Source organism: Staurois parvus, unplaced genomic scaffold (assembly GCF_062004578.1).
Source record: "Staurois parvus isolate SC_StPar_1 unplaced genomic scaffold, SC_StPar_1.0 ptg000151l, whole genome shotgun sequence".
Lineage (NCBI taxonomy): Eukaryota > Metazoa > Chordata > Amphibia > Anura > Ranidae > Staurois > Staurois parvus.
In genome coordinates this window covers 20,839,868-20,867,410 of record NW_028317947.1, presented here as the reverse complement: position 1 = coordinate 20,867,410, position 27,543 = coordinate 20,839,868, and the positions used below count along the sequence as shown (strand labels likewise).

The 27,543-nt window shown below is 41.1% G+C and overlaps 1 protein-coding gene across 1 annotated transcript in view; it reads left to right on the top strand.

Moving 5' to 3' along the window:
- ITGB3 (integrin subunit beta 3) overlaps positions 1–27,543 on the top strand; it is an 80,876-nt gene that overhangs the window by 10,736 nt on the left and 42,597 nt on the right. Inside the window, exons 3-9 of the mRNA XM_089674616.1 lie at positions 14,770–14,959; positions 16,493–16,745; positions 21,711–21,873; positions 21,957–22,118; positions 22,986–23,081; positions 25,429–25,518; positions 26,336–26,470. Coding sequence (XP_089530742.1) covers positions 14,770–14,959; positions 16,493–16,745; positions 21,711–21,873; positions 21,957–22,118; positions 22,986–23,081; positions 25,429–25,518; positions 26,336–26,470 — 1,089 coding nt within the window. The remainder of the gene's footprint in view (positions 1–14,769; positions 14,960–16,492; positions 16,746–21,710; positions 21,874–21,956; positions 22,119–22,985; positions 23,082–25,428; positions 25,519–26,335; positions 26,471–27,543) is intronic.

Genomic DNA, 27,543 nt, shown 5'->3' with positions numbered 1-27,543 from the left:
CCTTCTTCTCATCCTTCTTCTCATCCTTCTCCTTCTTCTCATCCTTCTCCTTCTTCTCATCCTTCTCCTTCTCCTTCTTCTCATCCTTCTCCTTCTTCTCATCCTTCTTCTCATCCTTCTCCTTCTTCTCATCCTTCTCCTTCTTCTCATCCTTCTCCTTCTCCTTCTTCTCATCCTTCTCCTTCTCCTTCTTCTCATCCTTCTCCTTCTCCTTCTTCTCATCCTTCTCCTTCTCCATCTTCTCATCCTTCTCCTTCTCCTTCTTCTCATCCTTATCCTTCTCCTTCTTCTCATCCTTCTCCTTCTCCATCTTCTCATCCTTCTCCTTTTCCTTCTTCTCATCCTTCTCCTTCTGCTTCTCCTTCTCCTTCTTCTCATCCTTCTCCTTCTTCTCATCCTTCTCCTTCTTCTCATCCTTCTCCTTCTCCTTCTTCTCATCCTTCTCCTTCTTCTCATCCTTCTCCTTCTTCTCATCCTTCTCCTTCTTCTCATCCTTCTCCTTCTCCTCATCCTACTCCTTCTTCTCATCCTTCTCCTTCTCCTTCTTCTCATCCTTCTCCTTCTCCTTCTTCTCATCCTTCTCCTTCTCCATCTTCTCATCCTTCTCCTTCTCCTTCTTCTCATCCTTCTCCTTCTTCTCATCCTTCTCCTTCTCCTTCTTCTCATCCTTCTCCTTCTTCTCATCCTTCTCCTCATCCTTCTCCTTCTCCTTCTTCTCATCCTTCTCCTTCTCCTTCTTCTCATCCTTCTCCTTCTTCTCATCCTTCTACTTCTCCTCATCCTTCTCCTTCTCCTTCTTCTCATCCTTCTCCTTCTCCTTCTTCTCATCCTTCTCCTTCTCCTTCTTCTCATCCTTCTCCTTCTTCTCATCCTTCTCCTTCTTCTCATCCTTCTCCTTCTTCTCATCCTTCTCCTTCTTCTCATCCTTCTCCTTCTTCTTCTCATCCTTCTCCTTCTTCTCATCCTTCTCCTTCTTCTCATCCTTCTTCTCATCCTTCTCCTTCTTCTCATCCTTCTCCTTCTTCTCATCCTTCTCCTTCTCCTTCTTCTCATCCTTCTCCTTCTTCTCATCCTTCTCCTTCTTCTCATCCTTCTTCTCATCCTTCTCCTTCTTCTCATCCTTCTCCTTCTTCTCATCCTTCTCCTTCTCATCCTTCTCTTTCTTCTCATCCTTCTCCTTCTTCTCATCCTTCTCCTTCTCCTTCGTCTCATCCTTCTTCTCCTCATCCTTCTCCTTCTTCTCATCCTTCTCCTTCTCCTTCTTCTCATCCTTCTCCTTCTCCTTCTTCTCATCCTTCTCCTTCTCCTTCTTCTCATCCTTCTCCTTCTTCTCATCCTTCTCCTTCTTCTCATCCTTCTCCTTCTCCTTCTCTTTCCTCATCTCCAAGAGCATTTAAATTAAAGGTACAGTGTTCTGCACTAATTTAAAGGCTCTCTGAAGCCTAGAAACCCTTTTTATAAGTCATCTTCGTAGCGAAGAAATTCGCATCGAATCGAATTTCACACTGGAATTCGCCGAATCAGCCGAATCGAATTTTTGAGAAATTCGCTCATCTCTAATCTACACATTCAATGTGGACAGAGGAATCCTCTCCGTTGCGCTATTGTATTATGACAGCAGGGAGACTCCTCCACTGCCAGAATACATAGATCAGTGCTGCAGTCTGTAGCCTACGGCACTGATTGAGCACAAATATATCGACAGGGTGGTTGAACAGAAGTTGATTGGTAGATTGACTTTTGTTCAACCACAGTGTCCACACATGGATCCGAATTTGGACATTCCCATGTATGGCCAACCTACTGGGTGTTTATACAGGTTCGTGAGACTCCAGAATTTAGGTGCAAGGAGGAAGGCACATGTGCACTGTACAGCCCTGCTGCCATAAGCCTGTTGAACTCTATGAGAGGCTGAAAGCTGCTGCGGCTGGATGGGACTGGATGGGGCACAGTGGTACTGATGTACTGATCACTGAGTGGTACTGATCTTTACAGTAGTATGCGCCTAGGGACAAATGCCTGGAACATAAGCAGTCTGACACCTGTATGCTAAATGCCCAGTGTGCATGAGGTCTAATGATGTTTTGCCACCATTGTACATAGTTTATGTCTCTTATAGAAAGTACATATTATGCAGTGCTTTAGACCAGTGTTTCCCAACCTTTTTTCAGTCTAGGCACCCTTTGAATTTATGGACAGTCCCGAGGCACCCCTTAAAAATATGGATGGTCATGAGGCACCCCATTCTAAAATGGGGTGTCTCTAAACTGTCCATAATTTTAAAAGGGCACCCCATTCTAAAATGTGAAAAACTATTCTAATAGTTTTATATAACGCAGCAACATCCACATATGTAGGACACCCAACATTAGAGGTGATTTATTCTTCCAAAGCAAATATACTTTTGGACACCGGTACTGACTAGTATTCCAGTGTTTCTCTTCTCCCTCACTTTTTCTCCATCACTGAGCTAATGTGACCCCAGCGCTGATGGAGAGGGGCAGGAGAGGGTCAAACAAGGATGCTGTGCAGGCAACCGACATCCTCCTTATCAACTGATGATGTCATTGGTTGTCAGGATGCTGGCGGCTAGAAGGTTGTAATGGTGCACAATGAAAACCTGTGACTTTGTGTAACTAAAAGGCAGACTTTTTCCACCTGCTGAATTGTATACAAGGTTTGGGCAATTTTTAGACATTTTGCTAAGGTACCCCTGAAGAAACCTCAAGGCACCCCAGGGTGCCTGGGCACCCTGGATGAGAAAGGCTGCTTTGGATTACATGAAACCATCCATGATAGTCTCCTGAATAAGCTTGCACTCTAATCTCCCCACGGCACACACCATAGCCAATTTGGCAGGAAGTCAGTTAACAAACCACAATGTTTTTTGCATTGTGGGAGATAACTGGAGCACCCGGAGGGAATCCATGTAAACATACAGAGAAGGGACAAACACCATGTAGAGAGCATTATTAGAGGAATCCAACCTAGGCCCCAGAGCTACAAGGCAAGACCACCAAACAGTACATTAGGTCAACAAAGAGAACTGATTCTTTGCATTTGCTCTAGTATGTGTGCAGGCCTGAGTCCGCAAGTGTAGAGCTGTCAGTGCCAATTGTTATTGTTGACTCCTTAAAATGCTAAGTGACTTTCTGATATGCTGACTGTATGGCTTCAAAGCTTGCTGAATAACTGATCTGTAACAAGCTTGCAATATGGACTTCTCTTGACGTTATGCTTGTTCCAAGTCAATGAGTCATAGTACTGAAGCCAAAGACAGTCAGCAATGGAAATGGTAGATTTGTGCATAAATGGGGAGGTTTAGACTTTCAGCTAGGTTACAATGGAGGAACATTCAATATTAAAATATGCTTTTTGTTGTTTTTTTTGTTGTTTTTTTTAAGCACAGTGAGGAAGGGTGAGAACCTGGCAGGCTTTTATACCTGCCTCTGTTAATACTGGGGTGAATCTCCATCACCTCCTGCTTGTTAACCAGCGGCAGAAACATGGGTATATCTCCACAACGGGGTCGCAGTTGGCAATCAGGGATGTTGCTAGGAGTGCAAAAAGCCTGGGGCACCCAGAGGAGGGAGAGAAAGTGGTGCGTGTAGTGTGCTGAATGGTGGATGTACTACATTGCGCTAACAGTGGGAGGGGCCATAGGTAAATAAAACCTAAGCCTACTCACTGTATACATAATACACATATGCCAGAGTCCTTGCACCCACAAAAATATGATTTAATTACTGTGCCAAAAGCGAGAGTCTCACACTTACTAACATCAGCACAATCCATTTTAAAAAATGAAACTCTGCCATTACAAATGCTTTTCTCACGCATAACATAAATAACCCACAAAACTGTGTACAGTAAATGCCTAACTTTGTTAAATCAGTCAGTGATTAGTAACTTTCAAATCAATTTGAATTGATTGGTCAAGAGTATTTAATGTACAATATAAAATAAGGTGTGCAGAGGTCAGGAATATGTCATGTACAGTGTGTGTATAGTGCAGGGGTCAGGAATGTATAATGCAAAAAAGTGCATAGGTTTATGAGTGTGTAACATACAGAGTGCAGGAGTCAGGAGTGTTCAATGCACGGAATGCGGGGGTCAGGATTGTTCAATGCACGGAATGCAGGGGTCAGGAGTGTTCAATGCTCAGAATGCAGGGGTCAGGAGTGTGCAATGCACAGAGTGCAAGGTTCAGAAGTAGGTAATGTACAGAGTGCAAGGGTCAAGAGTAGGCAATGTACAAAATGCAGGGGTCAAGAATAGGTAGCACACAGAGTGCAAGCTCGGGAATGTATAAAGCACAGAGTGCAAGGCTCATGAATGTGTATAGTACAGTTTTCAGGGGTCAAGAGTGTGTAATGCACACAGTGCAGGGAGAAGGTAAAACACAGTGCCACGGTCAGGAGTAGGTAATGCAGCGAATGCAGGGGTCAGGAGTGCATACCACACAGAGTGCAGGGGTCAGAAGCGTGCACTGCACTGAATGCATGAGACAGAAGTACATAATGCACAGAGGGCAGGGGATAGGAGTGTGTAATGCACAGACCAGCATGCATTACATAGAGTGCAGGTCAAATATCTCCCTCCACTCAAAGACACTTCTCTCTTCCCTCCTCCTCTCCAAGTCCATTCATCAGTACATGTCTCTCCCTCCCCAGTATACAGCTCCCCCCCAGTGCACTATCCAGACTTCAGATAATGCGGCAATTCATAGTGTTCAGAGTGAGGTAAAGTCTTCCCCTCAGCTGTGTGACAATATTAGAGCCAAGAAGGAGCCTCCCTGTTGCTGTATGTGAGGTCCAACAGTTGGGCCTCTGTATCTGAAGTCTCATGGAGGCTTCAGTGTAAATGGCATCTTTGAAATACAAAAGAAATGGAGGCAGTTGCAGCATTGGGACCCAGGGCACCCCATAAAAACTGCAGAGTACGTTTTATGGGTGTCTCATGCTAGCAAAGCCAAGGACTGCAAAATAAAACAAAAACAGGTTCTTACCCTTCCCCACTCAAACTAAAATAAATAATACATTTTTTCTGGAGATACGCTTTAATACAAATTCTCCTCAATAGTTATGTAGTCCTGAACTTTATTTGCAAGATATATGCCACAGGCTGTTCTTCAGCTATTAAAAAAATAAAAATATGCTGGGATTTTTAGTTCCTCAGCAGCTCAAAGCTTGCATAGCATATCTTGCAACATGTCATTAATTCTTTTTTACTTAATCATTAGAATGTCTTCCCCACTCCCTCGTGAACACAGAAGAGGTCAGTGGCTCCCGTCAGACTCCTAAAAAGGCAATGTTTCCCTGGGCTTGTACTCCACGTGGTGTGGTGCCTCCCAGACAGATGTAACAGTAAAAATCCTGACTACATGCAATGTCCCCACCCTCCTTCGCTCCAGGCCAGCTCACATCTGGCAATCCTCTTCTTCTCTTTGGAGCTGCAGTTTCTTCTACCAGAGCAGACTCCTAATTACAACAGGGAATTGATCTAATAAGGGTTGTACGTTTTAGCCAATCTTTTTTAACAGACTGTTGCTGTGCTATTTTAAGAGAATCAGTCCAGAATAACTATTTTTATTATCCAAATCTCAATTTCTTAAAATGATACTAAACCCCGGACCCTGCATTCACTATATCTGGTCTCCCACAGTACACACAACATGGAAATGCAATTATTTTAGTAAATATAAACTGCTAAATACCTTTTCTTATCAGCAGTTAGAGCAGTCTTGTGACTTCAGCAGAGCACTGGTTAAAGCTTGTAGGAGGAGTTTTCTTTCTGCTGTAGGAGGATGTGAAACCTCTGACCCTCTGTCTGGATAGTGCTGATTGGCCCTGTGCTGATCACATGCACCCTCCCAAGAAAAAAAAAACCTCTCTAGCAATACTCTCTAAACTGAGCATGTTCATGTGACCACAAGTTCAGTCTGTATCAGGTGGTCATTTCAACAAGAAGAGGGCCAGAGAAGACAGGATCAAACACCCTTTTTCCACAATGCAGAGGATTAACCCCTTAGGTTCCACAGTGAGTATAACAAGCATGCTTTACTGCATATACAGACTGATTGTACTGTTGTGGGTTTAGTAACACTAAATTCTTATACCAATGCAGTAGTCTTTTCTCTCTACCTAATTGTGCGATTCTGCCTGCGATTCCAGATTACACTGACATCGTGGTAAAATGTGCAACACAGGTTTTGGTGCTATTCATTCTTATGTCACCCCAAATTTAGTGCGAATTTGCTGTGATTGTTAAGCACCATAAACGTGCAGAGATCACTGCAAAATGTGCATGAGAATGTTCCAAACTCATCGCCCAAAAAAGGTGAATGGGCCGCCCTATATGTAATGCGCAGAAGTGCACTAAAATCATGCAAAAGAAGCACAATCAGGAATGCATGGTCCCACTACATGAAGTGTGATTGGTGCCTGGGAGAGTAATGAAGCCATTGGGTCAGCATGACAGTTAGGCATCTAGCATAGCATATCTAGCAATGACAGCCTCCAAATTTCCCACAGTATTTACTTTAAATTGTCTTTGTCCCTTTAATAAAAATGGTTGTAGTAGCTATAAATTGCACAAAGCTGCAGAAGTTCACAAAACTACACCGTTAGGGCTCTTGCACTGGCTGCAAAGTGCAGTATATGGGTATATAGTGCATAATATGACTGTTGTGGCACATGGGAGCCACAGCTGTGGCGTATTTTTGCACATAGGAATACATTACAGAAGATATGTTGCACATCAAACAGCAAACAATGGCATGTACATGTGCATTCATATGGGCATATTTTATTTACGCTTCAAAAAATACGCCTACACGCGTGCACATGTACACACACCAGACGTGAACAACAGACGTATTTTACAGTGCACACCCATACACTGTACTTTATGGCCATGAGCACGAGGGAATAAGGTGCATGGATATGGCTGTGAGAGGGAGCAATTCTCTGCCTACTCTACTAGAGTAGTAGAGGCGACTACTCTGTCCTCCTCCTCCTGGACCTCTCCGCGGCCTTCGACACAGTTGACCACCCCCTCCTCCTTAATAAACTATTCTCCCTTGGCGTCAGAGACACCGCTCTCTCCTGGTTCTCCTCTTACCTATCCCGACGCTCCTTCAGCGTTTCCTACAATGGTGCCACCTCCCCTTCCCTCCCCCTCTCTGTTGGGGTCCCCCAGGGCTCTGTCCTTGGACCCCTTCTCTTCTCCATCTACACCTCCTCCCTTGGCAAACTCATACACTCCCACGGCTTCAACTACCATCTCTATGCAGATGACACTCAAATTTACCTCTCCACCCCTCACCTCACCTCCACTTTCTCCGCCCGCATCACTCACCTCCTAAACGACATCTCTGACTGGATGTCGCTCCATTTCCTCAAACTCAACCTCTCCAAAACCGAGCTTCTCGTCTTCCCTCCTGCCCGCGCCCCCCCCCCCCCATCCTATCCATCACTACTAACATCACCACCATCAATCCCGCCCCGCAAGCCAAAGTCCTTGGGGTCATTCTGGACTCTAACCTCTCCTTCCAACCTCATGTCAAATCACTGACAAACACATGCAGGCTCCACCTCCGCAATATCGCCAAAATACGCACCTTCCTTACCCCAGACACCGCTAAACTACTTGTGCACTCCCTGATTATCTCACGCCTTGACTACTGCAACTCCCTCCTCACCGGCCTACCCCAGTGCAAACTCTCCCCGCTTCAGACCATCCTGAACTCAGCTGCCAGACTCATCCACCTCACCAGCCGCTCCACCTCTGCCACCCCCCTCTGCCTCTCCCTCCACTGGCTCCCTATCGCCCAACGCATCAAATTCAAACTACTCACTCTGACCTACAAAGCCATTCACAACACTGCCCCTAACTACCTCACCGACCTGATTCCCAAGTACCACCCTACCCGTACCCTTCGCTCTTCACAGGACCTCCTTCTATCTTGCTCCCTGGTCTCCTCCTCACACGCACGTCTGCAAGACTTCTCCAGGTCCTCCCCCATCCTCTGGAACTCACTACCCCAATCCATCAGACTGTCACCTTCCCTCCTCACCTTCAGGCGCTCCCTGAAAACCCACCTCTTCAGGGAAGCCTACCCCACCCTCACCTAACTGCTGCTCTCCTTCATTCCTCCTACCACTCCATCCCCCACAGCCACTTCCTCCTGTACCACTACCCCCTCCCTCCCAGATTGTAAGCTCGAAAGAGTAGGGCCCTCTTACCCCTCGTGTGCTGTTCGTAGCTGCTGTAATGTTTCATGTATTGTCCCCCCCTCTATTGTACAGCGCTGAGCAAACCCTTTGGCGCTATATAAACTCAATGTAATGTAATAATAATAATGCCTAGGAGTCATAGGTGCAGCATACAACCTGCTGCCAGCAGCTTGTCAGAATCAATGACAGGCTAAAATACACAATAAAAAAGAAAAAAGATAATCAGCGCAAACACAACCACCAGTTGACCAAACTGATTATAAAAAATCCGTATAGTCCAATAGATTCAAATAGGAAGATCCATGGAGCACTTTGGGCAAGCTTCATAAAGTATTGTAGCAGAACTCTGTGTGATGAGAAAGAAAAAGAAGCGCCTCTAAATGTAGCAGAACCACTTTAATAAATATCAAATGTAGGAACACTCACATGTAACAGTAGTAAAACAGGCATGTATTGGGTAAATATCCAAGGGAGTTGAGGAACGGCTGTGTTCCAGTATCGGACATCCACGTCTGCGCCCAGGAGTAATGTGGTGACAGGAGGAAGAAGCCGGTTGGCATGTGTAACCTCACTAAGATGGTGTCTGGAACACACACTGAGGCGCGACGTCGGAGTCGGCGTGATGATGTCAGGAACCAGCATGCACTTAGAGGCGCTTCTTTTTCTTTCTTAAAATACACAATGGCTGTACGCTGATATATGCACAGTGGAGCAGTACTTGTGAAAATGGATGTATTGTATGCACTGCCCCAAACATAGCTTATTCTGTACAGGCCTATTAGTGACTAGTCCTCTCTAACAGAAAGTATTTACAGCGTGTGCTAATAATTCCACCAACACACTTGTCAGAAGAATCAGGTTTTACAGAAGATGCTGCTAGAAATGCTGCAGGCTGTCATGTTGGCTAAGCACTATGTTCCAAATTATGCTGGGGGGTAGGCCTGGGAAGGCTGCTGGTTAAACATTACAGAAACTGTTGCGAGTACCAATAAATCTAAGTTAAAATGTAACAAAATGAACATACTAAGGAGCTCTTAACAATAGCGGCAACAATGTGTTTAAACATTTATTTACATCAAGCTGATCTATTTTACATGTTTATTAAAAAAAAAAAAACTGAAAAAAACAATACATTCCCTTGCCCATTTAGATCTGCGTATGATGGTAATGCACAGTAAGCCAGACATTACCACTACAGAAGTGTGTTACACCATGACGCCCATATCTTTTAGCGTGTCACAGTTTACTGATGTGAACCATATCTGCAATAGGGTGAGATGTGTCAAGGAAAATGGCACAGGGCTGTTGAAATTTGCATTACAGAGCAAGTCTATTTAAAATGAACGGGCTTCTTGATAATGCACCACCACAGTCTAAAAGGCCTTCAAGATAATAAAACCATAACATGACTTTTAGTGAACCAGAACATAGACGAAAAATGAAAGTTATATAAGGAAGTTTATAGAATGGCTATTGATCAATATTAGTATGGAGCTAAACACACTGTCTGATAGATTACAAACATGCTGTTGGCTGTTTCCAGAGTATGAGCGCCATGGTCCTTGCAAATCAATGGACAGTTTAATTGCACTTTATTTTATTTATTTATTACAGGTACTTACATAGCACTGTTAGTTTTCTCAGTGCTTTACACACATATATATTGTACATTCACATCAGTCCCTAACCCTCAAGGGGCATACAATCTAAAGTGCCTAACTTACATTCATACATACACATACTAGGGCCAATTTAGACAGGATCCAATTCACCTACCAGCATGTCTTTGAAGTGTGAGAGGAAATTGGAGTACCCAGAGGAAACCCATGCAGTCACAGGGAGAACATGCAAATTCTAGGCAGGTGGTGCCTTGGTTGGGGTTTGAACCAGCAACACTAGTACTGCCAGGTGGAAGTGCTAACCATTTAGCCACTGTGCTGCCCCATACTTTAGAAACTCTGTTGATACAGTATATTTGTCCAAATTACTCAAAGCTATACACATTCTGCTCTTTTCTTTTTTAAGCAAAGGTATTAAGAGTCCAGAGAGAAAGATATCATATTACCCCGGTACAAATCATTAGTAATACCTCATCTGGAATATGCAGTTCAGTTTTGGGCACCAATTCACAAAAAGAACATTGGGGAACTGGAGAAAGTACACAGAAGGGCAACCAAACTGATAAGAGGCATGGAGGAGCTCAGCTATGAGGAAAGATTAGAGGAACTGAATTTCTTCTCTCTTGAGAAGATGAGATTAAGGGTGGATATGATCAACATGTATAATACATAAGGGGGGATATGATCTGAATGTATAATAAATAAGGGGGTATGATCTCCATGTATAATACATAAGGGGGGATATGATCTCCATGTATAATACATAAGGGGGGATATGATCTCCATGTATAATACATAAGGGGGGATATGATCACCATGTATAATACATAAGGGGGGATATGATCTCCATGTATAATACATAAGGGGGGATATGATCTCCATGTATAATACATAAGGGGGATATGATCTCCATGTATAATACATAAGGGGGGATATGATCTGAATGTATAATAAATAAGGGGGGATATGATCAACATGTATAATACTTAAGGGGGGATATGATCTCCATGTATAATACATAAGGGGGGATATGATCAACATGTATAATACATAAGGGGGGATATGATCTCCATGTATAATACATAAGGGGGGATATGATCTCCATGTATAATACATAAGGGGGGATATGATCTCCATGTATAATACATAAGGGGGGATATGATCACCATGTATAATACATAAGGGGGGATATGATCTCCATGTATAATACATAAGGGGGATATGATCTCCATGTATAATACATAAGGGGGGGATATGATCAACATGTATAATACATAAGGGGGGATATGATCTCCATGTATAATACATAAGGGGGGGGATATGATCAACATGTATAATACATAAGGGGGGGATATGATCTCCATGTATAATACATAAGGGGGGATATGATCTCCATGTATAATAAATAAGGGGGGGATATGATCAACATGTATAATACATAAGGGGGGATATGATCAACATGTAAAAATACATCAATGGTTCATGTAGTGAACTCGGTGTAGAGTTATTCACCCTGAGGTCATCACAGAGGACAAGGGGGAACTCTTTACGTCTGAAGGAAAAGAAATTTAATCTCCAAACATGGAAAGGTTTCTTCACAGTGAGAGCTGTGAAAATGTGGAATAGACTCACTCAAGAGTTGGTTCTGGTCAACTCAGTGGATTGCTTTAAAAAAGTCCTGGATTCTTTCCTAGATACACAGAATATAACTGGATACTAACATTTATAGGTAAACTTGATCCAGGGAATATCCGATTGCCTCTCGGGGGATCATGAAGAAATTTTTTTCCCAGCAAGAACAAATTGAATCATGTTTTGCTGGGGGTTTTTTGCCTTCCTCTGGATCAACTGTGGGTGTAGGATTATAATTTTTTTTTTTTTATGGTTGAACTGGATGGACTTTTGTCTTTTTTCAGCCAGACTAACTATGCAACTATGTAAGATTGTTTATCTAACATTGGGTAGCCACAGACAGGAAGATATCTTCCAGAGAACAGTATGTTTGGCAGCCACAGCTCAGCAAAGATACCATTGTCTACAGGTGTAACACTTTCCTCCATCACTCTTCTTCATGCAAGTCTACATTGAATTATAAGGTATTGTGTCCTTGGAAAATCTCCCTATGTGAGATAAGATTCTTCAACTGTCAGAGGCTCTCCTTACGGCACTCCAGGGCAGTAAATGATTTCATCATTTACAGCAACTGTGCTTTTAATCCTGCTGTTTCTGCATGTTATTTACGTTTATTTACAGGCCTGGGGCTGCACAAAGATGGGGGAGATAAGAATCCTGAGTCAGAGGAAGGGTGTGGGGAGTTCTAATGCCTCTAGGGTAACTTAATTATTATTGTGAAGATGAAACATTAATGTTTCTGTGCTTACTAGTATATGTCTTATAAAAGTCTGACATAGCTCCCAACTTTCCCTGATTTCAAGGGACTGTCCTTCATTTGGAGCAAAGTCCCTCTTTCCTCCTTATTTGTTCTTCCTTTTGGTCTGATCTATATACACTCACCGGCCACTTTATTAGGCACACCTGTTCAATTGCTTGCTAACACAAATTGCTAATCAACCAATCACATGGCAGCATTTAGGTATCTAGATGTGGTGAAGATGACTTGCTGAAGTTCAAACTGAGCATCAGAATGGGGAAGAAAGGGGATTTAAGTGACTTTGAATGTAGCATGGTTGTTGGTGCCAGATGGGCTGGTCTGAGTATTTCAAATACTACTGATCTACTGGGATTTTCGCACACAACCATCTCTGGGGTTTACAGTGAATGGTCCACAAAAGAAAAAATATCCAGTGAGCGACAGCTGTGTGGATGAAAATGCCTTATTGATGTCAGAAGAGAATGGGCAGACTGGTTGCTGCAACATTCAGATGGTAGGGTCAGAATTTGGCATAAACAACATGAAAGCATGGATCCATCCTGCCTTGTATCACTACTTCAGGCTGGTGGTGGTGGTGGTGTAACGGTGTGGGTGAGATTTTCTTGGCACTAGCATGGTGTACCTAATAAAGTGGCCAGTGAGTGTAGTTGTATATAAAATGCACTATTTAGCTTTCAAATAAGTGTTTTACAATGCTAAAACTTTCATCAAATTTCTAAATTGCTGAATTTGTAAATTCCAAAAGCTAATATAAAGGAATAGTAGTGGTAAAAACGCACTTGTAGGTTTAACCAATCTTTTTTTGTACAATTCTCCTTTAAGGGGGGCGTGACAGGGGGTGTGTTCTATGCCTACGTAGTTCTGCTAATAGGTGTCCCTCATTCCCATTTCAGAAAGTTGGGAGGTATGGTCTCATAGTCAAAGTACCACCTATGAAAGCCATAGTTTCTTGTATCCAATGGGTGAGCTTTAGTCTCCTTGACATGCATGTAATTAGACATGGCACCTTATTGGGTTTACATGTGTAATAGAATTTTCTAATGCATAAATGAATATCTGTTCTGTGGGATCTGTTCCCAAAAAAAGGAAAGCAGAAGTATTAGGACTGGTCATCACTATTGCCTACAGGCTTCCATTGGCCAATCCTTTCCTTGATACTCACTTACCAAGCCTTTTTCCACACTGTATTTCTTTGTGGAGGCCTCAGGGTCCATGTGTTACGTAGAGTAGGACCTTGAGGGAGAAGCTGTACTGTGGCAGCTCAACTTGTGAAGAGTCCCTACATGAGTGGTCCCTTCATACGTATGATGGCTTTGCAGGTGGGTGTAAAAAAAGCCAAGATTTCTAGGGCATTTCAGAGTTTCCCCCCTTCCTCAGGGCAAAAAGCTTATAGTGATGTTCTATATGTGGTCTTGACGTTGTGAAGGGTGCATGTTTCAGAGTGAAGCTGAGCTGAAGACTTGACCTGAATTCTGGTGGATCCTTGTGGTTATACAAGTCACTAAATACTGTGGGGATTCTGTTTTAATCAGTCAGGTCTGACATAGGCTTGTACTGATCCACAGGAGCAGTGAAGGACAGTCTTTACACAAGGCTAGTAGAGCCTGCATACATAATGAGCAAATATGGCTGCCCCCAGGTGCATTTATAAACATAGAAATAAGGCTTTAAAACACTAACACCTAATTAAGATTTTTCAGTAATAAAGAATTTTTTTTTTCTCATTTTTTATTTATGTAGACAGCACCACACTCACAAAACAGTGTAAAACATCTGCAGCAGGGGTGGACTGACCATTTGGAAACTCGGGCACTGCCTGAGGGGGGCCCCATGAGATGCCCCTGGTACCTTTTTCATAGGCTTTTCTGAGTTTGGGCAAGGACACAGGGGCCCCATGATCCCCTATTGCCCAGGGGCCCCATGAGTTGTCAGTCCGCCCCTGATCCGCAGTATAAATTCATCAAAAGGAAAGGGCATCCCCCGTGTACAGAGATCACAGTGCAATAACCAGCCAGGAGTAATACAAAGAATAAACATTCGACAGGCTGTACATTATACTGTATGTTGTTGGAAAGAGTGTCGACATGAGGTGCACCCCAAGGGGCAAGACTAACTGCAACTATGAGTGCTAGGGTCTATCCATTTTTATAGAAAGTGTATATAAAGGAATGAGAAACAGAATGGAGTCAGAAACAAAAATCTGGAAAAGAGACAAAGGGGGGAGGGGAGAAGAACAAGAAAAAAAAAAGGGGGGAGAGGAAGGGGGAAGGGATAGGTAAGGGATACCGGAGAAGGGAGGGAAGTCCAACTGCCGAGGGTAAAATAAATCAGTCCAGAGAGGAGGAGACAAAGAGGGATTTCCCCTCATCTGAGAACATAAACATAGTAATAAAGAATTTAAGAATAAAGCCAAGCTCTTTTAACTGTAAATGGAAACATTGTTGAGAAGCGCTATACTTCCCATTTAATACCTGACTTTCTAATTGGTATATTTTGTGTCTTTCCACTGCTGTTTTTCCAGGATTTTGGAAAAGGAGCACCTCGCTGCGACTTAGTGTCAGCACTGCTAGAAAATAACTGTGATCGAAACCAGATTGAGTACCCTAGCAGTGAGGTCAAGACTCTGGTGGACAGACCGCTGAGTGACAAGGGCTCAGAAGGAGACATCACCCAAATGACACCACAGAAGATTGAACTGCACCTGAGACCAGGTAATACTGAAAAAAGACGTGGTGAACAGGTCTAAAGGAACCCTTTAGGCTTTACAGAATCTGACACCAAATTTTCTAAATAAAAATAATACATAAAAATCAGCTCTAGCCAAACAGTGTTTTTAAAGTTTTATCTGTCCAAAGCACAGAAACTGCCCTACAAGCCTGATTTTATCTGTAGACTTGTAGACATTTCTGATGATTACACCAGCTTAACTTAAAGATTATGTTTTTTGGAGGAACATATAAGTAAACTAAAGAGTTTTTTTTTTCTATGTACAGTATTTGCTTGGAGTTTTTCTATAAGCTCTGTCCAAGACCCCTACCCATTTTAATTATATTTTGACATTTCATACTTTCTTTTGACTGGAAATAAAAAAACAGGGTTATATATGAAGTAATTCTGTACAGCAACGAGTTGCGTTGACAGTGAACTATATAGCAATCTTATTATCTTATCTTTTAAAAAAAGTGACAGCTGGTACAGGGAACTTCTCCCTGTACTGCTGTTACAGGGAGAGAGGGCAGCGGGCGGTGGCTGCAGCAGTGGGAACATGTTACGTATTCCACCCTAAAAACAGGTGAAACATGTAACATGTATACAAAGGTGAACTTATCCTTTAAAGTGACTGTTTCTTTTCCTAAACAGAAATGTTTTATAAAAATCACTCCCTTTCTTCAATTTGACTACAAAGTTCCCCTCTGGGCAATTTTCTTCTGATTGCTGGTATACTGTATACAGTAGCTGTGGCTTCCTGCCTCACTTGACATGTATGCTGCCTTTTTCTTTGTGTGATGTAATAATTTGGAGCTACTTTGCACCCACAAACCTGTTCCTTAAGATATTTACACTAAATAAAATATTTAGGAGAAAAAAAAATTCTCTGCAGTAGAAATCTCAAAATATTTACACTTCTGGGAGTGTTGAATGCCAGTCTACATCCCCTACTGTGCATTTTGGTTCCTCCTGCTGACCTCTAGATCACTACAGAATACAGTAATGGCATAGGGCACGGGTGTCAAACTGGCAGCCCTCCAGCTGTTGCCAAACTACAAGTCCCATGAGGCATTGCAAGATTGACAGATACAAGCATGACTCCCAAAGGCAGAGGCATGATGGGACTGGTAGTTTTGCAACAGCTGGAGGGCTGCAAGTTTGACACCCCTGACATAGAGGCTTGTACAGGAATTACTGAGTAAAGCATACAGGCATTTTACACTCCCAGAAATGTTGAATGCTGAATACTTTTCCAGAGACTTAAGTGACTGAAGACAGAGGAGTTATTGCCAAAGAGTTGTAAATATATATATTTTTTAAAGTTGTAATTACAAGTTTTGACTATAATAGAGAAAATACATAAAATAAGTCACTACTCATTGCATTTGATATAAAGATAGACTACGTGTCATTGCTGATAGGTCCGTTTAGAAATAATTTTGATAATTTGTTTTAGTAAATACGGAGTACATGGAACACTTTGTATGTTGTTGTTGTGAAGTTCTTTAAAATGTCCATTTTCACTTATCTCAAAGATGATTCCAAGATCTTCACAATTCAAGTACGGCAGGTGGAAGACTATCCAGTGGACATCTACTACCTTATGGATCTGTCTTATTCTATGAAGGATGATTTGGGAACCATCCGAAACTTAGGAACTCAACTGGCTGACAGGATGCACAGAGTAACCAGTAATCTCCGCATTGGCTTTGGGGCATTTGTTGATAAGCCCATGTCACCTTACATGTATATGTCTCCACCAGAAGTCATCACAAACCCCTGCCTAGAGTAAGTAATAAGACTTCCTTTATCCTTCGCTGATTAGAGGCAAAATATTCTGCCTTAGGTGACAAAAAATGTTCACTATGTGGCCAAAGGTTTGTGGACTTCTGATCACCACACCTATAAACGTTTGTTGGACATCCCAATTTAAAACTATGGACACTAATATGAATTTTCCGCTCCTTCCCCTCTTCCTATTCGTGGCTTTAACAGTCTCCATTCCTATGTGAAGGTTGTATGTATGGGAATTAATTGCCATTCTACCAGAAAAGCATTTGTAAGGTCAGGTACTGATGTCTGACAAGAAGACTTGGCTTGCAATCAACATTCCTGTTTGTCCAAAAGGTGTTCAGAAGATTTGAGGTCAGAGCTCAATGCAGGACACATAAACAATCCACACCATGCCTTTTTAAGAAGAAGAGGTTAAGAAGAGAATTCCTCTCTCTTTACAGAAATTTCTTTTCACTTCCTGTTGCCTCTTCAGGACAGGAAGTGAAGAGAAATTTCTCCAACGGAGAAGACACAGCACAAAATAAACTTGCAGGTGTTTTTAACCCCTTTTAAACTCTATCCAAAAGAAAAAAATTCAGAAACCAACTGATCAGTTTAGTGTTAACACAGACAACAAATAGATGCTTCAGATGGAGTCATCCTTTCAAATAAACCACTTCTTTCTAAAAAGTATATAAAGAGGCAAAACAAATTAAATGTGAACAACCACAAGTATCTGCAAGGGCTCCCTAAGCACCCTGAAACCTGGGGTATTCTAATATGCAAATATCAGCTTCAGGAAAGAAACTCGTGGGTTGACTGACCTTGTCCCATTTGCTGGGCTCTACTTTTTTTCACTGAGTTACTGTATTCCAAAATCATTTACTTGTTTCCATGCTTCTGTAGCCCTAGCACATTTGATCTGTTTATTATTGTTCACATTCTCCTGACAAATCGCCTTTGGATAATCTTTTAGCCTCAAATCTCTTTATGTGTCTACCAAGTATAAAGATATTATAAATATTTTAAGACATGCTCTGGCTAGATGGCCATAAATCTCCTGAGCAATGCAGGCTGAGAACACAGCGATCACACTGAGTATATGGCCAATGGTGTATATAAAGTACTTACCAACATTTCTGTACAAATCTCAGAAAGCACTTTTATTTTGGTAAAGATGCATGCAGAACAAATTTTAAATTATATCGTTCAAACACAAACAGTGTACAGATTTGAAAAAAACCATACTCTGCATGTGTTATTCACCAGTTATAATATAGTTCTAATGTTCACTACAGCTGTAACTAGAGATGTGCATGCCGAAAAAAATGTATTATGTTTCGGATTTGTTCGTTAAGTTATTAATTTTGTTTCCTCATTTTCGTTATATTAGAATGATTTGCTTTCTGAATTGTTTTGTATATTCAAATAGATTCAAGATTAGAATTTCAGTGGACGGCTATATTTTTTTCTATTTTAATCTATTTTATTTTTTTCTATTCTGTTCTTTTATTTTTTATTCTTTTCTATTCTATTTTATTCTTTTCTTTTTTATTCTATTCATGTATTTTCTATTCTATTTTATTCTATTGTATTCTGTTCTACTCTGCTTTTTTTCTATTCTGTTCTGTTCTATTATACTCTATAAAGCAGCCTTTAAGTAGGAATCATCATTTTATTTCACTTTTATACCTTACTGTATTTATTGCAATATGTTTCCATTTTTTTTCAAATTCATTTTTGAATGCAAATTCATTCTCTAATTCAAATAATTTCGCTTTTTCATAATTTATTTTGGATTTGCTGAAATTTGATACTATTGCGATTTGGAAATTTGGATAATTAAAATTTTGTCAAAATTTCAGCTCGTAATGAAATGAATCGCACGTCTAGCTGTAACATGACCTCACCACTGTACATGATCATAATACAGTTCTATATTGATCTTGAAAGTTTCACAATACATGGTTATAACACGATTCTTGCATACAGTCAGGTCCATAAATATTGGGACATCGACACAATTCTAACATTTTTGGCTCTATACACCACCACAATGGATTTGAAATTAAACAAACAAGATGTGCTTTAACTGTAGACTGTCCGCTTTAATTTGAGGGTATTTACATCCAAATCAGGTGAACGGTGTAGGAATTACAACAGTTTGCATATGTGCCTCCCACTTTTTAAGGGACCAAAAGTAATGGGACAATTGGCTTCTCAGCTATTCCATGGCCAGGTGTGTGTTATTCCCTCATTATCCCAATTACAAAAAAGGTCCAGAGTTCATTTCAAGTGTGCTGTTTGCATTTGGAATCTGTTGCTGTCAACTCTCAAGATGAGATCCAAAGAGCTGTCACTATCAGTGAAGCAAGCCATCATTAGGCTGAAAAAACAAAACAAACCCATCCGAGAGATAGAAATAACATTAGCCATGGTCAAAACAACTGTTTGGAACATTCTTAAAAAGAAGGAACGCACCGGTGAGCTCAGCAACACCAAAAGACCCGGAAGACCACGGCAAACAACTGTGGTGCATGATCGAAGAATTCTTTCCTTGGTGAAGAAAACACCCTTCACAACAGTTGGTCAGATCAAGAACACTCTCCAGGAGGTAGGTGTATGTGTGTCAAAGTCAGCAATCAAGAGAAGACTTCACCAGAGTGAATACAGAGGGTTCACCACAAGATGTAAACCATTGTTGAGCCTCAAAAACAGGAAGGCCAGATTAGAGTTTGCCAAATGACATCTAAAAAAGCCTTCACAGTTCTGGAACAACATCCTATGGACAGATGAGACCAAGATCAACTTGTACCAGAGTGATGGGAAGAGAAGAGTATGAAGAAGGAAAGGAACTGCTCATGATCCTAAGCATACCACCTCATCAGTGAAGCATGGTGGTGGTAGTGTCATGGCGTGGGCATGTATGGCTGCCAATGGAACTGGTTCTCTTGTATTTATTGATGATGTGACTGCTGACAAAAGCAGCAAGATGAGTTCTGAAGTGTTTCGGGTAATATTATCTGCTCATATTCAGCCAAATGCTTCACAACTCATTGGACGCTTCACAGTGCAGATGGACAATGACCCAAAGCATACTGCAAAAGCAACCAAAGAGTTTTTTAAGGGAAAGAAGTGGAATGTTATGCAATGGCCAAGTCAATCACCTGACCTGAATCCGATTGAGCATGCATTTCACTTGCTGAAGACAAAACTGAAGGGAAAATGCCCCAAGAACAAACAGGAACTGAAGACAGTTGCAGTAGAGGCCTGGCAGAGCATCACCAGGGATGAAACCCAGCGTCTGGTGATGTCTATGCATTCCATACTTCAGACTGTAATTGACTGCAAAGGATTTGCAACCAAGTATTAAAAAGTGAAAGTTTGATTTATGATTATTATTCTGTCCCATTACTTTTGGTCCCTTAAAAAGTGGGAGGCACATATGCAAACTGTTGTAATTCCTACACCGTTCACCTGATTTGGATGTAAATACCCTCAAATTAAAGCGGACAGTCTTCAGTTAAAGCACATCTTGTTTGTTTCATTTCAAATCCATTGTGGTGGTGTAAAGAGCCAAAAATGTTAGAATTGTGTCGATGTCCCAATATTTATGGACCTGACTGTATGTTACACCTCCAGCAATGACCTCACCACTGGCCCTAAAACACAAATTTTGTTATATATTATCCTGATATAAAAACACCACATCCACAACCTAAAAAAGGTCACTGCAGTAGATCATAATTTTTAATATGCACACCCACTTTAGCTATGCATGTTGAAAATTCACCATTTATTTTTGCAAACTCTGATAAAAAAAAATGATTCACACAACACCAACACCTACTGACATCTTTTGGAACCATGCTATGCAGTTAGGATTAGCTCTTCAGGCTACACGTTCCAAAAATGATTGACAAGAAAGTTACCTTGATCTCACCTTATCTGAAAGCTTTTTGACTTGCTGGCCTTACGATGGTGGTATTTTTCCTAGACAGTATTTATGATTTATGGAAAGCTTTTAACTGCTGCATGAAGTTGCTCTTGAGCAAAGTGCATTCAGTAGTAGCTGAAAATATTGAAAAATATGTTTACACAGTTGTCACCATTGCTGTCTTGGAGCCTTAGGTTTGATGACTTTAATGGTATTATCTGTATGGTTATTCTTCCTGTTTTCTTGCTGGTTTCCTATGGGTTATCTGGCTTCCTACCACAATATAAAAATATAATGATAGATAATCTCTCCATACTGTGCGTCATGTCTGGGCTGACCCACACTGTTCTTTCAAGATTCCGTCAGCTTTAACTTTTTTCCTGATATGACTACTTCCTATCTACACCCTTCTTTCCTGAAGATTCTTAAGAAAACTTGACATTTTCAGCAGCCAATGCCTTATTATAGCATCTGACTTCCTTGGTGTATTTATAAGTATTAGTTGTTGATTGCCTTGTTGATGACCAGTCTGGACTACTCCAGTATGCTGTTTTATACAGTAACGGTAATGAATTATCCTTTGAACTGGTTAAATTTTTTCTAAATTAGAGGTTCTATTGGGAAGAGGGGTTCAGTTGAGCACTTGCCAGTAAGTGTAGGAAACCAGCTTCATTTCAGTATGTCCATATGTCCAACTTGTCCAACTAGCAACTAATGCCTAGTACACACAATGAGAATATCGGACGAATGATCGTCCATTTTTTTTTGCATGCTAGTCTCCATATCCACATGGGCCTTTAGAGGAGATGTCTTTCTTGAGACTCCAAAGATTTTTCTTAGCAGGCAGATTTCAGAGCAGATGCTGTTCAACTACCAGGAAAAAAACACTCCACAAAAGACGTACTCCTGGCGATATGTAGTATTTCTGTTCTAAGTATGTTAAAAGCAGAGTGACGTTTACAGTAATGAACATAAATTAACAATAAATTTTTACTACATTTTTCCCCTTTCATTCCATTCATCTGTGTCATCTTTCTCCACAGGATAGGTACCACCTGCAAGCCCACTTTTGGCTATCAGCACATTTTGGCCCTCACAGACCAGGTTGAGAGATTCAATCAGGAAGTTGCAAAGCAGGATGTTTCCCGAAACCGCGATGCTCCAGAAGGTGGATTTGATGCCATCATGCAGGCTGCAGTATGCGATGTGAGTGTAGAGAGATGAGATTTGCATAACAGTTGCAAATGTCTGTTGGTATTGAGCCTGTTTTTCCATATTGATTTCAACAGGAAAGGATTGGCTGGAGGAACGAGTCATCCCATCTGCTGGTTTTCACGACAGATGCTAGAACGCACATTGCCCTGGATGGACGTCTTGCAGGAATTGTTCGCCCCAATGATGGACAGTGCCATCTTGGAGATAGCAATTCTTACACACTGTCTACTATTTTGGTAAGTAAAGTTCAGTCTAAAGCTCTATCCCATCTCTTTTGAAAGAAAAAGAAATAGGAAGATCGGCTGCATTAAAATGTGGAGGAGATTGGAGGGGGAGAAACTATACCTACCCAGGTTATAAGGGAAAGGTGTTGTTTGACTTCAATATCTATAGGTCAAAACAAGGAGGTAAGAGTAGATATGTGTGTTGGTGGAGGTGAAACACATAAGGGTGATTCTATACATGGCAGGAAGATGCACGAATGAGCATAAGAACTGAATGACCTTATCAAGAAGAATTTATACACATTATAAGGACTTTTAATTATTATGTGCGAATTAAGATGAACACATTGTTTATGTAATGCACTGTGCTGTATATATGCACTTTATAAGAAGTTATATGGGAAACTGCACAGGCACTTTATTATGAGGATTGCATACGTTATAAATTGTCATATGGTATATAATATGTTCACATTGCGTGGCACTGGTATATAAAGCACAAGTGCATTCAATGTTCTTACATACAGTGGGACCATGGAGAACGAACGTAGCCACCCTCTAACAGGAAGTCAGATCACAGCAGCAAAGGCAAAAGGAATTTAGAGATTTGGAGGAGGCTAAGAGCAATAGAAGGAACTTGTTTTTGTTAACAATTTATATCTGAATAGATTTTTTTTTAAACCAGAGTATAATGTCACTTTAAGCATAATGCAGTAATTGCTTTGCAGTCATCTACAATAAATAATTAAAAAACAAAACATATCAAACAAATCACCTTGCATTCTAGTGTTCTTTTAACAGATTAAACATCAGATATTCCTGCCAATTTTCCTTTTGTGCTATTTTCCAATAATATTCAGTTTATGGATCTTTCCTCAGGACTACCCATCCATTGGACTCATGACTGAAAAACTTTCCCAAAAAAACATCAACCTTGTTTTTGCCGTCACTAAAGAAGTCTCGGATCTCTACAAGGTACTGTGTATTTGATCTTTTTTTTATGTCTAAAGTTGTTCAGTAGCTGTAAGGTAGAAGGTTGGGGTGCGTGCTGGTCTAAAGAGGTATGCTACATAGGGTGCTTGCGGGTCTAAAGAGGTATGTTGCATCTTCATCATATCTGGCCATTTAGTATAATAAGGATTAATTCAGGAACATACAGGTTTTTTCCCAACTGCCATTTCTATCACAATCATTCATACACAGTTGTTGTTGATCAGATAGTGGTATTGATTAACACTGACCAATTTAATTGTATGGACATCTTAATATGTAAAATTGTATCTTGATTATTCATTCTGCCACATTAAAGTGCCTTCTTGGTTTGGAGCCAGTGTCTCAGTCTCTCAGATAAATATCTAAATACATCAATTGATCCAATATTTTCTGAAGATTCCAATTCAGGTTGGCGGGACCAAGAATCATTTGAACTGTGATTTTCAATTGGTGTATCAGACATCTGGATCATGGACATGAGTGTGATTATACACTCGATTTACCTGTGTCCTCACATACATATGTTTAATAATATTATCCTCCAAATAAAGTACCGTATATATAATATACAGTATAACTACATATAGAATCCAATTAGGGTAAGGGTTTGTGATACCTTTATAATAATTTCAATCTCAGTTGTAATGTCTTCTTTAGGAAGGCATGTTGAAATGCCACGAAAATTGTACAGTCAATGGAGTTATATTGTATCCACCACTCCAACCAGCAAACTCATCTTCAATAACCTACAATAAGAAATATACTAAAGTTCTTTAAAGTTTCAGGAATGATTGTGTATTAGGCTCCATGTACACAGTGCGTTTGGAGAACTCTTCTGAACACTGGAAATTGACAGCAGGAAAACGCAGGTTAAAAAAAGTCAGTTTTGCCCCGTTTGCATACTGCGTTTATGCGTGTTTAGACCTGTTTATGAGCATTTGCGTTCAGAAGCGGTTTTTAAAGATAAGCACAGGAGAACCTTCCAAATGCCCAGAATGCACTGGAAAGTGGTAAATTATTAACTATTTCAGACTGTTTGAGAGAAATAGAGAGAGTAGAAGCAGAGAGAGCAGTATTTGTTGAGATTAGCTGTCTTTTTTTTTTTGTGGTGATTGGATGTGTTCCAGCTCATTTCTGTGCAGAAATTATTGTAGCAGTGTCTAACATATTTTCTTTTATGCGAAACCTCAAAGTATGGTGCACCAGGTCCATTTGAGTACCTGGAAAATGCTTTGCATGCATTTTTCATGATGAAAAAAGGCTCTGGACAGCATCTGGAAATGGAAGAGTTAAAAAAAAACGCTTATAAATGCGGTTAGTTGCATTTACACGTGTTTACAAGCTTTTGGCATTTGAAACGCTGATAAAATCTACTCCTGAACGCAAGTTTGTTGCGTTCAAAAGAACAACTGTAAACTCAACTGCCTGTAAACGACTGTAAACGACAATGTGTACATGGACACACAGGAAAACATTAGGGAGAGTTCAGGGGCTGCTGAAAAAAATGCTATAATGCTCCTAAACGTGAGTTTATCAGCTGTAGCGTACATGAAGCCTTATACTATATGTACATCTGTTTGGATATGAAAAAATATAACATATATGGATTATTAGTATTTTCATACAACTTATTCTGCACTATATTTTAGAGCAGAGAAGGCCCTAGACAGCTCTTCACTTGTGTTCAGAACAGGGGCAGACTGGCAACCCATGGGGCCCCCGGGCAATAGGGGATCATGGGGCCCCTGTGTCCTTGCCCAAACTCAAAAAAGCCTATGAAAAAGGTACCAGGGGCATCTCATGGGACCCCCTGCTGACCCCGGGCCCTCTGGCAGTGCCCGGGTTTCCAAATGGTCAGTCCGCCCCTGGTTCAGAATTAGGTGTTACGGAGGAGATAGCTAGAAACTTCATATTGCTGAACGTAAAGCAGGTCTGTATGGCGCCTGCCCTTGCTCAACCAATCTTTTAAGGCTAGTTGCGTGGCTGTCCTTCAGAATCACTGATCCTGAAAAAGTATTACTGTAAGAAATTTGTGACTACACTATGACTCGGTAGGCTGCAAGCTTGCTGCAGATCAGTGGCTCAAATCATTCAAACTAAAGACTGCAAGGCAAATAGCATTTTTTGGAGACTGTAAACAATTGCAACCCACATGTATTTCTCATCATAGATTTCCTTTAAATTAAGTTGCCCACAGCCTGCCCACATAAACAGTGTAGGCGTTCTTCAGATGAGGATAAAATATTTTAAATTTGTTTTGCATAAAAATTTTCTAGCTGGCATTTGTTTCTGCACAGTGTCATATTTAATCTAAATATATTTCTCACAGGAATATAGTGAGTTAATTCCCGGGACGACAGTGGGTACATTATCCACAGATTCAGGAAACGTGATTCAGCTGATCGTAGATTCCTATGAGGTATGACTTCCCAAAGCCGTTCCTTTTTCCACAAAGTACATGACCCTTTACTGCCTATCTATTTCAGCGTGTTTTTCTCTATGGCTCTTGTCTGTCAGCTGTCTACTCTGCACTTCCTTCTATGGATTCCAGTCACCAAAATCACGATACTAAGTCCTGGAATTTGCTCACCTGAGCTCTGATAAAGTTAAAGGTCAGTGTTCTTAAAGGCCAAGGTCTCCTTTCTGATATGTTTCATACTACCCCCTATTTAGGGTGTAGCATGAAACAATCACAGTACGCAACCCCTCCCCCATGTCCAAACTGCTTCCTACTTACTGAATCTGGGGATTCTTCTTCTTCCCGCAGGCTCATGTAATTTTTTTTAGATTAGCGTGGCTGTGCATGGCTCAGCCCACACAATTGCACCATCCTTTCCTAGAGTTCTGTGAAGGGAGAGACTACAAATGCCATCTGGCACTGTAGCAGAGGAACTTAGACATCTCAATGGGATACGAGTACAAAGATGTCACCGCACTTGTAGTCCATTGATACTTCCTCCAGCCTACCTCCAGGCTGAATCAGCCTTTAATGGCTGTATCTCCCCTTTGACGAGGAACATATGACCAAACATGCAGTGGATTCCAGAGCTGTGGTTTATGAAACTGACTATTTCAGGACCTCCAATTTATGATTTTAAGGCAGTGCAGTGGAAAGGGTGGTGGGGGGACAGGTCTTATTTTGGTCTTCATTCAGCTTCATGTTTTCTCATCTGCCAAAGTTTTTTTTCACTTTCTAATTTATCTCGTGTTCTCATTTCCTTCTTTTGTGAATGTAGAAGATCCGATCCAGGGTGGAGCTGGAAGTCCGTGATCTTCCCGAGGAGCTGTCACTCTCATTCAATGCCACTTGCACCAACAATGAGGTCACACCAGGCCTAAAATCCTGCTCTGGGCTCAAGATTGGGGATACCGTGAGTTACATTTTCTTGCTACCTTTTTTTTTTTTTTTTTTTTTTAAGAAGGATTCTTGACAATATGATTGCAGCATTCAAATAAAAAAGAGGGTTCCAACGAGAAACAGATTAAAGCAGAATTGGATCCTAGGCAGAAAACAGCTTTGCGCCCATTCCCCCATCCCTTCCTTTGACCATGATAAAAATTGGAAGAGGCGCAAATAAGCTGACCCATTTTTAAATACCCCCACCCCCCTTTTTGTCCAAAAGTACAAAGAATGTCTAGAGTTAAGATTTCATTATTGCTTTTAGTATCTGTCTGAAGTTCAGTTTATATAGAACTATCTATGCCTCAGTTACAGTATAAATATAGATTCCAAAAATAAAATAGAGGCCAAGCCTTTAGATTTATCCAAAGCACCATGTCTGCTCATATTATAGTCACACACTCCCAGCTACTTATAGATTCACGTTCAGGATACAATTAAACCCCTGCAATTTATATTACAAATTGCTATCCTGGCCAATCTATCTGCACCCATTTTTCAGCTAAACCACACCCATTTCCTTCAGGGGCAACAGCACAGAGCTCAGAATACTAGCACAAAAACCTTGAAGAATGGAGGGCTGTGTGCTGCTATGATGCCCGTTCTATCCTCATTTGCTTCTTTTACCTTACCTCAGCATGATGCTCTGTGCTGAAGATACATTAGCCAGTTTTTTACCTTAAGCGGGTCATACAGTGATTGAAATTCGGGCAGTTTAGCAGGGACTGGACAAATTTCGATCAGTCTGTGACCGCCTCTGCTCATCAGACGTCGATCATTTGATTGATGTCTGTTAAAGGGACATGCTGGAAAATGTTTCTCTATCACCAAATGCAGCCACTGATCAGTGTATCCTGACAGTGGTGGGTCCTGTTGTCAGAATACAATGTCTGGAAAAGAGGGGGATTCCTCCATCCATCTTGCTTCTGTGGATGGATGAGTCTGTTTGTTTTGTTGTTTCTTATTTTACAAGTGCATATAGCATGGCCTGTCTGCCTCCTCCTGCTGCTGCTCACCTGCCACTTTTACCAGCAACAAAAGAAG